Source organism: Hippocampus comes, unplaced genomic scaffold, assembly GCF_001891065.2.
Source record: "Hippocampus comes isolate QL1 unplaced genomic scaffold, H_comes_QL1_v1.1 scaffold67, whole genome shotgun sequence".
NCBI lineage: Eukaryota > Metazoa > Chordata > Actinopteri > Syngnathiformes > Syngnathidae > Hippocampus > Hippocampus comes.
The window spans coordinates 1,084,775-1,095,234 of record NW_017805221.1 but is presented as its reverse complement, the minus strand read 5'-3'; the positions used below and the strand labels follow the sequence as shown (position 1 = coordinate 1,095,234).

Below are 10,460 nucleotides of genomic sequence, written 5' to 3'. Positions count from 1 at the left end.
TTATTGTATGATTCTCCTATATTTAATCAAAAATGTCATATTCAATTCTTGTATAAAATATAATTATTAGCGAAGCAGCCCCAGACCCTCACCCCGATTCCCGTTTGTCTCATAGCCGACGACAACACTATTTCCCATAAGGCCATAGGGTTTGGTGACGTATTAATCACGCGACAAGCACATCCATCTCCAAGCTTCATCCATTTGCGATAGAGAAGGCGAAAGTAGGCCTTTGTCGAATAATTTAAAAGGCTTTGAACCCGACTCAGGACGCTTGTCTGCTTTTGTTATTAATCTCGTGAAGTCAGAACATTCCAGGTAAGTTAATGTGCGTGCGAGAGTGTTTATTAGCGTTAGCCAACGTTCGCTCCCTTGGACGCGATCGTAAACTAAACGCAGTGCAATAGCTTCGCACGTACTTTGTTATTGTTAATGCAATCCTTCTTCGTCCATTGTATTGTCAGTCATAGGTGTAATTCATTCAAGAGTCCGGAGCTTATTGTGGATGGTTGTAACAGGTCGTTAACTTGTCATTTAATGGATAAATGTTCGGTAGTCCGACTGACATACTTCCCACACAAATGACTGTCAGCATGCTGTGCATTGAGCATTCTATGTACACATAGCATATAGTATAGCCATAATGGCCAAGATAGCATGTTGAATTGGCATTTTTAGGCCGAGCATAAGGTGTCATCAACAGTTTGCAACAGAGATGCAGAGAGACTGTCACAGAAAGGCCAATATCCCAGAGGTTTAGTCAGTGTTTGTTTTTAAATGTAAACTGTCAGCATTTCTACCCCTGCGTGCAGATGTCTCTGGCAGACGAGCTCCTAGCAGATTTGGAGGAAGCGGGCGACGAGGGCGAGGATGGCCTGTATCCAGAAGGAGAGGAAGGTGACAGCGACGGAGAAGCCTCGCAGGGGAGGAACGACGGCGGGCTGGAGGACATCCCCGAGGAGATGGAAGTGGACTACAGTAAAGCGGACAGCGTCGCGGCCATCGCAAAGCTCCGAAACAGCAAACAGGTAAGTTTCAGAATGTGAAATGAGGGTTGCAAATGTGGGGAGATTGAAGTTTGAAACCCTGCAGATAACCTCCCTGCACCCCTTGCCATCCCGACGTGAGCTTATGTTGAAATGTCTGTCGATGTGGTCGTTTCTTCATGAAGCTGTTGTGTGACAGTTTTCAGATATCATGGAGAAGATATCAGGATATGTCGGAAAGCAGCGCAAGAATTCAGAGGGTGAGCTAAAATCGTAAAAAAGTATTTTGCTTGTAGTGACAGTGAACCATTGCAGCTTTTTTGAAATGAATGATTTTTGTGGGTCGTTACAGGCAAGTCCCACTTTAACTTGCTCTGTGTAGTACCATGTTGTGCCGCAACATATCGGGCAGCACTGAGCTCCACTAGAAGAAGATGCTCTGTATTTCAGAGCAAGAGGCGGCAGAAAAGGTCGCCAACTAATGTAAATTCCAGTAATCGTCTTGTTCCCATAGAACAGCAAGAATAAAGGCCTGTTTGTATATATGTTGCTGCTCTGAGTGGCAAAGTAGCAATATTTTGGTCGACAGCAGAATTCATTGTCCCATCAATCACAGCAAATTGTCTTGGTCCTGAGGTAGCAGAGCAGCCCCAGACCATCACACTGCTTCACTGTTGGCATAATGATCTTTTTAATCAAATGCTGTGCAGATGTAAGGTTCCAATTCTTGACTCATCAGTCCACAGAATATTTTTCCAGTCTTGAGGAGCATCCGGATGTCTTTTGGCAAATGTGAGATGAGCTTTTGTGTTCTTTTTGGACAGCGGTGGTTTTCGCCTGGGAACTCTCCCATGGATGCCATTTGTGTATTATTATTATTGTTCTTATGATTCTTTCTTTCTTGCCCCTCCAGTGTCAGGCCCCGTGGAGGCCGACCCAGAATACAGGCTCATCGTGGCGGCCAATAACCTGACGGTGGAGATCGACAACGAGCTCAGTGAGTGTTAACGTTGCCCTCCGAACGTTCTCCATTTCTCAGTTGACTTGTGTCGACCCGAGTCCTCGTTTTTGCCTCCAGATATCATTCACAAGTTTACCCGTGACAAATACTCCAAGAGGTTCCCTGAGCTGGAATCGCTGGTGCCCGATTCTTTAGATTACATCCGCACGGTCAAGGTGAGGGTAGAATAAGACTTTCTCAGTACCGCAAAGAAGAAATTCTGAATTTACAGCAACTCAGTGGACAGCAGAAGAATCATCTTGAGGACCCCCCTCCTACCCCAATGTGAATGGCACCCCTCTGGACGAATATGTTCTTCTCTGCCCTTGTGCTCAGGAGCTGGGCAACAACCTGGAGAAGTGCAAAAACAACGAGACTTTACAGCAGATCCTCACCAATGCAACCATCATGGTCGTGAGCGTCACGGCCTCCACCACGCAGGGGTGAGGTGCACGCGGTCGCGGTCAACGCGCTTTTGTGCTGTGCTGCATGACGTGCCATTTCTTTTCAAACATCCACGTTAGAAACACCGTCGATCAGAATTATTGCAGGGGTGGGGGTTGGGGGAGGGGGGGTCCTGGGTCAAATTGAGGCAGAGGCGGTACCAGACCAGAGCTGGCCAGAGCTTGACGCTGCATTGAGCGATCGGTCTGGCTGGGCACGGCACAAAATTCACCGGCAACCTTCATTTGCTCATCGGTATGCCCGGCCACCGGTTGCCAGGCAGAATTCACTCGGCTCAGTTAGGGCTGAACGATGAATGCAACTCGAATCAACATCGCGGTGTACCAAAATGGCGTTTTTCAAATCCCCCGAGGCTGCGTTTTTTCCAACGGCATCCGTGTAGTGAATTCTTGTGCGTGTGCGTTGAGGTCTCTGTTGAACGATGTGGAGCTGAAGCAGCTGGAGGAGTCGTGCGACATGGCTCTGGAGCTCAACCAATCCAAGCACCAGATCTACGAGTACGTGGAGTCCAGGATGTCCTTCATTGCGCCCAATCTCTCCATCATCGTCGGGGCGTCCACAGCCGCCAAGATCATGGGTCGGCAAGGGCCTCGCTTGCTTGCTCGCTCGCTCGCCGGCCGCGGCCGTCTATTCCGCCGCTTGCTGACTATGTGGACGCGGTGCCCTCAGGTATCGCCGGCGGCCTGACCAACCTGTCCAAGATGCCCGCCTGCAACCTGATGCTGCTGGGAGCGCAGAGGCGAACGCTGTCGGGCTTCAGTAGCACCTCGCTGCTGCCCCACACCGGCTTCATCTACCACTGCGACGTGGTGCAGACGCTCCCGCCCGTAAGTCTTTTCCGCTCCTCTGCTTTTGTCGCAGAAATTCCACCCAAATGTCCCTCGCTGTTTTCTTCAGCAAAAGCAAACGCTTGCGACCGTTTTATGGTGAGTCCACGCGAAGGGCGTCGGCCCGCTTTACCGCAGGACGGCAGAAATCGAAGCCTATTTACCGTTGCTGAAATTCTTTTGTCGAAGAGAAGCTTCTCGACTCACGTTGACATCGTTCCTTAGTACCGAGGTGCCGCAAGATGGCGCGGTTAGCACTACTTTGCCTTAGTGAAGCTCCCCAACTCACATCAACAAATTGCCATGAAATGGCACAAAAGCACTAGTTTTGTCCAAACGAAGCTCCTCAACTCATGTCTAGAGGGCCCAGTTAATGTGCCACAAATTGGCACCGAAGCACCACTTTTTGTCCAAAAAGTGGTAAACTTTTTGTCCACTTTTGCCCCTCAGCTCAGGTCAGCATTGCTCCTTGTTACCATGAGATGGCACCAAAGCACGACTTTTGTCTTATTGAAGCTGCTGATGTCACTTACCACAAGCTCCTTGGCAAAGCATTATTTTTTTCTAAATAAATCCCCTCGGGTCGTTCAATGAAGGTCCTTGATACCTCGATGCCACACGATGGCGCCAGAATAAGAGAGTGAAATGTATGAGCTGATTCAATGGAAGTTCGCTGTCTCGCCGTTTCCTTTCAGGATCTCAGGAGGAAGGCGGCCCGTCTGGTGGCTGCCAAATGCACGTTGGCCTCCAGAGTGGACAGTTTCCACGAGAGCTCTGACGGAAAGGTGAGCAGGCGCGCTCATGACGATGGCGTAATTGTGCCTTGATCAAGATGATGACGCAATTCTGCACATCGTGGACGCAGATTAGATTGGCGGGGATCGGATTGGTGGGGGGCGTCTTTTACAGGGTGCCAGCCGAATTCTTAATAGTCAAACTCTGTGGCGATGCTGCAGGTTGGTTACGACTTGAAAGAAGAAATCGAGAGAAAGTTCGACAAGTGGCAGGAGCCGCCGCCTGTCAAGCAGGTCAAACCGCTGCCTGCTCCTTTGGACGGGCAGAGGAAGAAGAGGGGAGGCAGGAGGTACGCAAGCCCGCCCCCCCCAAGCAAATAGAGAAGAGTCATTTTTCAAACTGTGCGATGTTGTCGATAGCCACCGTTTCCTTTTTGAGCCTGTGCGTCTTTTCGAAGGTATCGGAAGATGAAGGAGCGTCTGGGCCTGACCGAGATCAGGAAACATGCCAACAGGATGACCTTTGCCGAAGTACGCTAATAATTCCTCCACATCACCAGTGTGTTGTTTTGGAATGCATGCTGGAGAAAGAAAACAAAAAAATACACCACATGGCTTTATGGTGACTTTTCCTTTGTTGTGATGGCAGATCGAGGACGACGCCTACCAGGAGGATCTGGGCTTCAGTCTGGGTCAGTTGGGGAAAAGCGGCAGCGGTCGCGTCAGGCAGGCGCAGGTCAACGACGCCACCAAGGCCAGAATATCCAAATCGCTCCAGGTAAAAACTGGCCAAGTCTTCGAAAGGCTGCTTTAGTCTTATTATTAATAGTTGAACCTTATTTTTGATGGTTTATAGCATTTTTTCACGGCTTAGTTTGCCACTCTCTCAGATTTTATTTTTGTTCTTTTTGTTTTCTTCCTGCATGTCACATGCGTACATAAAAGTGACCCATTGTCAAACACATAAAACTAAAGGAAAGCTACTTTGAAGATGCATGAAAACAATGGAGTAATACGTCAGTGATACCATAGTGGGTTTTTTTTTGGTGGGGGCGTTATTTTGTTATCACCTTTTGTCACTGAGAGGCCTCGATCATTCCTCGGCATTGACTGTCCTGACATCAATTGTTGTGTGGAAATGTGCTTTGCCAACAGAGGACTTTGCAGAAGCAGAGCATGACGTATGGCGGCAAGTCCACGGTGAGAGATCGCTCGTCGGGGACCAGCTCCAGCGTGGCCTTCACTCCTCTCCAGGTGAAAACGGCGGCAAAGTCTCCTTTTAGCCTACCCGAGCGCCACCCCGCATTCAGTATCGTCACCGTTTCATCTCCTCGCCAGGGGCTGGAGATCGTCAACCCGCAAGCGGCGGAGAAAAAGGTGGCGGAGGCCAACCAGAAGTACTTCTCCAACATGGCAGAATTCCTCAAAGTCAAGAAGGAATCCCAGAAGTGAAATCTGCCGTCCTTTCTGTTTGTGTGCGGTTGACTTTTTAATTTCAATAAAATGTGTACATCTTTGTTAATTTGGACTCCACGCAGCCATGTGATTTGTCAAAAGTATTTATTGAAATGTGTACAATCCTGCTGTAGAACCCTGTAACATCTCCCATGCAGAGCTGTGACAAGACAACGGACACACTCGCCTTCCCAGAAAAAAAAGAAAACCTCTCCATGAGTTTCCTTTTTCACAGTCAAAACCTCCCCCCTTACCAGTCAGCTGCTTTTACACACAACAAATATTGTCACTGTAGTACACCTCTGAAATGATCATAATGATGATCAACGTGAGTGCTGGAAGGAGGGGGAAGAAAAACAAACAAAAAAAAAAAAACCAAAACTAAACCCCAGCCTGGTGTAACTGTCCACTTGGCCGGGGTGGGGGGATGGAACAACGGCAAGAAAGAGCGCTTTCAGGATTTGGCTTTTTCAATAGGATGCATGTAAACAGTTTTGGTGCACTTTCACTTGAACAAGTTATTACGACAAATTGAATTCTGACACAGCCGTGGTGGGCAACCAACAGTATGTATGCCCCCCCAAACAGAAAAAAAAAATTGTCCCCAATTCTGACATGTGGCCCCAGTGGGACTGACTTGAGCACGAAAGAAACACGCTATGTGGATAATCGGTGACTCGGTTCGCCACCTTCGATTTCGAAACTTACATTTTAACAAGGTGGCGAGAACCTTTGCGATTCACTCGCCGACAACAACCCAAATCCTCCTGTAAGGATGTACAGAACGTCGTCTTCAAAACACAAAAGCCATAATAAGGATGCAACCCATTTAACTTATAAACAAACTTTATTGGTAAAGAGAGGGAGTCAGAGACCAGTTCAATTGCATAGCAATTTAATCCAAGTCCGATTAGGACGCTATCCCTGCCACAGGGAGAGGCCCTGTGGTCGCTCTCAGCCGCCTTTTGCCTTCTCGTTGTATTAAATGGACCACGACAAGATCAATAACACTATTGATAAGCGCTCACTAGGTCTAAGAGTGACCACAACAGGCATTCACAGGGTTTTCAAACAAAGCCAATCCTACGCACCGAGACGAAAATGTCCACTGTACCTCCCCCACTCTAGACCAGAAAGTTACAGTAAATACAAGAAGGGCAGTTTGAATTCACAAGGAACATTTTTGTTGTCGTTTCGTGTCCGGTCAAAAGAGGCGTCCGGGCTCGTGTACACAGAATGTCTGTTGTTTTTTGGAAAGAAAGAAAGAAAACAGAAACTATAAGAAACATGCATTAGAGGGAGGGGGTCGGGCTTTCCTAATGCCACAAAGTGAGTGCGCACACAAACAGGCACAAACGCACGCCTGGCGTGGCAACGCTCTCGCATCAGGCAGCGCGAGAACGTTTGATCGAAGGGGGCGAGGAAGAGAAGCCCAGAGGGCGCTTTTTGTTGTTATATTCCGTTTGGTCAAGGGCCAGGCGCTACTTAAGCGATGGGGGGCTTCGCGTGAGACGCAGCCTATACAGACAACGCTCTTTGCTTTTTTGTTGGCGTTTTTTTTGTTGTTGTTGATGTTTTTTTTTCATTTTTGGGAGTGGGGAGAGCGTTTTCTACTACACATCACAATCTCTATCCACAGTTTGGAGTTCAGTCTCGGAATGTCGACAGCAGTACATTTGTGTCTCTCGGTGTCCTCCGGGAGGGGCGGTCACTGCAGGTCTCGGTCTTCCAGGTACCTGTACTCAAACGTGAAGCCCTCCTTCTTCCGCTGGCCCCATTTCTCATAGTCAAAGTAAATGTAAGTGCCCTGTGGGACACCCCCCACCAAAAAAAAAAAAAAATCAGTACATCATACGTGCACAATCCATTCCCGACAGCGGGGAGAAAAAGTGATGCATTTTAAGCCATAGAAATTACGGGAGACGAAATAGACTAATTCAATGAAAATGTTTCAATCTTTGTATTGTCTTTAGTTATTACAAGTACTCTCTATTTATAATCGTACAATATTGAGCGTTATTTTTGGTAATCAAAATGGGATTGGCATTTCCATTCATTTCGACGGAACACCACATCGTAGGAATGAAGAATGTCACACATGAGATGCATGTTACTTCAAACACTGTCTGCACTGTGAAAGACATTTTGATGCTGGTCAAGGCGTGTTTGTGCAGACGAAAGAGAGAGAGAGAGAGAGAGAGAGAGAGAGAGAGAGAGAGAGAGAGAGAGAGAGACAGAGAGAGAGAAAGAGAGAGCCGAGAGAGAGAGAGAGAGAGAGAGAGAGAGAGAGAGAGAGAGAGAGAGAGAGAGAGAGAGAGAGAGAGAGAGAGAGAGAGAGAGAGAGAGAGAGAGAGAGAGAGAGAGAGAGAGAGACAGAGAGAGAGACAGAGAGAGAGAGAGAGAGAGAGAGACAGAGACAGAGAGAGAGACAGAGAGAGAGAGAGAGACAGAGAGAGAGAGAGAGACAGAGAGAGAGATCCTGACCTGTTCAAACTCATCAGTGATAGTCTTGGGCTCCTCGTGCCTCTGGAACCACATCATGTACTTGGTGTGAAACCTCCATGACTGCTTCTTCAACGCCTTGGCCGACAGGTACTGAGCCTTGGTGCCCTGGGAGAGGCCACAAAGTGGGAGCGACTTGTCACGATTAAGAGTGGAGAGAAAAAGGTGGCAATGCAACACCATCCAAATTATGAAACTTCCAGTGTTGACAACTTCCCCCTGGAGTGGAGCCCAGAAAGAAAAACATTTCAACCTCGTACCAAACAAGCTTTTTCCACACACACACAAAAAAAAAAACACCCCTCACCTATACTTTGTTCACTATTTTGTGGCATCTTGGTACCAAGTAACTATGGTGAATTGATTTGAGGAGATTCATTTATGCAAAAACAGTACTTTGTCCACATTTTTTGGTAGCCTCTCTAGTCATGACATCATTCTCGTTAATTTGTGGGGTGGTATGAATCACTCACGGGTTTGTGCTCTTCAATATCACCTGTGAACGACGGTATTGTGACAAAATGGCAACATCTGCACCATTGGCTGTGTGTTTTTTGTAAACCGTCACCTCTGAGTAAGCGGCAAGGCAACTTTGAACTACGAAAGGAACTGAAAAGGATTAAAAATAAATAAATCCACAAATAGAAAATCTTGACAAATCGACGAGACTTCATCACCAAAAGCGACGAACGAGCGGAGGTGCCGTGGACTGAGCCGACGTGACACGTGCTCACCTCCAGGTAGTAGAAGATGAAAAACAGTGTTTCTGTGGACAGTCGCTGGTAGAACTCGATGGAGTCTGAGTGGTGCGGAGGCATCTGATAATGGAAGGGCAAGGTGGGGCACGGGTTCCTCATCAAGTATTGCCTGCAACGACAGAGAATCGGATCAAACGCAGCACAAAGACGTCCACACAAAAGGCGCACTAAACAGGCTGACATTTTCTCCATGCCGAATAATGCGAGTCGCCTTGTGTAACTCTGTTAACGCTGTTGGGTGACTTGGGCAAGGGGTCCGCTTGACTGACTGATATTGCAAAGACACGCGGCTTAACTTATATCGAGGAAAAGCGGACGTTACGGAGGACAGCATGTGGATGTTCAAGGGGAAAGTGGACGCTAAAGGCTCAAAACAACACCCTAAAAATGGTCCCTACGAACACACGCTTACAAAATACAATTTCAACGGCAAGCTATCAGTTACACGGAGGGCGCCGTGAGAGAATTCAACATCAACTCATCCATGGTGCTCGGTGCTTTCGTTTTTTGGCGAGGTGCCGCTCACTTTGACATCCCGGTGAACCACACTGGAGAGAAGAAAGGGGACCGGCACGGTAGCGATACGCACAACGGGGCGTGTGAAGGCGGCCTTTCCTGTTGCCATGGTAACGGACAGACACGGCCAGTGTGACATTACGGGCGACGATGGAGAACGCAGCTTGACTAAGAGTGGGAGGCAGCGCCGGGCGAGTGATGCCACAATTTGGGAATGGATTGGCAAACCAGAGTGACTGACAATGACGGACAGGAGGGAAACCCAGCGTGTTTGATTGTGAACTTGCCGTTCATTTCAAATACATAAGGTGTGGACTGTGATGGATTTGAGGATGAGGATTGATTAAAAAAAATAAATAAATAACTTGAGTACAATACTTCAATAAAGGCAACTCAGTGAGGCTCCCGCTGCCTTTTTTAAAAACAGACACGAGCGTGCATGCGCGCGACCGTATTATTGACGCAACCGTACTTGTGACCACACCTGCGTCCAAGAATACATCTTGTGTACGTGTTCAAGAAATAGCACACGCAAGTGACATGGCACCTTTTAAGAGGGTGCGCCGTCTGGGTGTGAAAATACGGTACTTCAACACGTGCTGCCACTTGCGACGAGACGCCCTCACCTGATCCTCTCGGAGTCAGAGGGGTGCGGCATGTGCGTCCACGCCGACTCCTGCATGGCCTGCTGGTACAACTGGTCTTTGGGCAGGGGGGTGGGCCCCAAGGGACAGACGCCGAGCGACGGCGGGATGCTGACCTCGGACACGGATGGCTGCGGCGCGGCAGGGGCGCCGGGCGCCGCGGACGACGAGAAGATGTCTGCGGGGAAAACGGAGAGCGCCGTCAAGAACGACGTTCGCTAACAAAGCTAATGCAGCAGCTCGCCTGCGCTCGACATTGTGCTTTGCTCGCAATGGCTACAAGGTGGACGGCGCAGTCGCCCCCGCAAGCACGCTTTGCGCTTTCTGTACTACAACCGGCAGGCGAACTGAAGGGACAACGAGGCGCGGGCGTTCCGACCTCGCTCGGTTAGGTGCAGGTTGGGGATCTCTCCGTCAAGGCCCGATCCCAGGGCCGCCCTCTCCGCCATGGCCTTCAGGGAGATAAGAGGCTCGGGAGCCTGAGGAGGGGACGAGGACACGGCAGAGATATCAGAGCGGCGCTATCTTAAGGTTAAAAAAAAAAAAAACAACAAGCAGACTTCTTGACCCAGA

General features: G+C 48.7%; 2 protein-coding genes across 5 annotated transcripts in view; one reads left to right on the top strand and one right to left on the bottom strand.

Annotated features, from left to right (window-relative positions):
- The first annotated feature begins 146 nt into the window (after positions 1-146).
- prpf31 (PRP31 pre-mRNA processing factor 31 homolog (yeast)) lies at positions 147-5,534 on the top strand. Of its 2 annotated transcripts, none has more exons than XM_019868966.1 (14): positions 147-218; positions 813-1,028; positions 1,186-1,246; positions 1,900-1,983; positions 2,065-2,162; positions 2,323-2,429; positions 2,859-3,028; positions 3,121-3,278; positions 3,974-4,063; positions 4,235-4,362; positions 4,471-4,543; positions 4,662-4,790; positions 5,168-5,266; positions 5,351-5,534. In XM_019868966.1, the coding sequence occupies exons 2-14, from the start codon at positions 813-815 to the stop codon at positions 5,462-5,464; spliced, it is 1,527 nt and encodes a 508-aa protein (XP_019724525.1). In that variant the 5' UTR covers positions 147-218; the 3' UTR covers positions 5,465-5,534. The 2 variants fall into 2 exon arrangements, with proteins under 2 accessions (XP_019724525.1, XP_019724524.1); XM_019868965.1 differs by having other exon boundaries at positions 147-318.
- Positions 5,535-6,295: 761 nt separating this feature from the next.
- Positions 6,296-10,460, bottom strand: part of cnot3a (CCR4-NOT transcription complex, subunit 3a) — a 15,455-nt gene continuing 11,290 nt past the window's right edge. For all 3 annotated transcript variants that reach the window (XM_019868953.1, XM_019868955.1, XM_019868954.1), the window contains 5 exons: positions 10,267-10,366; positions 9,870-10,065; positions 8,704-8,836; positions 7,952-8,077; positions 6,296-7,274 (listed from right to left, as the gene is read on the bottom strand). In XM_019868953.1, coding sequence (XP_019724512.1) covers positions 7,176-7,274; positions 7,952-8,077; positions 8,704-8,836; positions 9,870-10,065; positions 10,267-10,366 — 654 coding nt within the window. In that variant the 3' untranslated portion in view covers positions 6,296-7,175. The remainder of the gene's footprint in view (positions 7,275-7,951; positions 8,078-8,703; positions 8,837-9,869; positions 10,066-10,266; positions 10,367-10,460) is intronic.

What these genes read in the sequence shown, in the direction of transcription:
- prpf31 (XM_019868966.1), top strand. Translation starts at nt 813, where the DNA reads ATGTCTCTGGCAGACGAGCTCCTAGCAGATTTGGAGGAAGCGGGCGAC. An exon ending in AGCTCCGAAACAGCAAACAG is followed by an intron (nt 1,029 to 1,185) that starts GTAAGTTTCAGA and finishes GTTGTGTGACAG; the next exon opens with TTTTCAGATATCATGGAGAA. An exon ending in GAATATCCAAATCGCTCCAG is followed by an intron (nt 4,791 to 5,167) that starts GTAAAAACTGGC and finishes CTTTGCCAACAG; the next exon opens with AGGACTTTGCAGAAGCAGAG.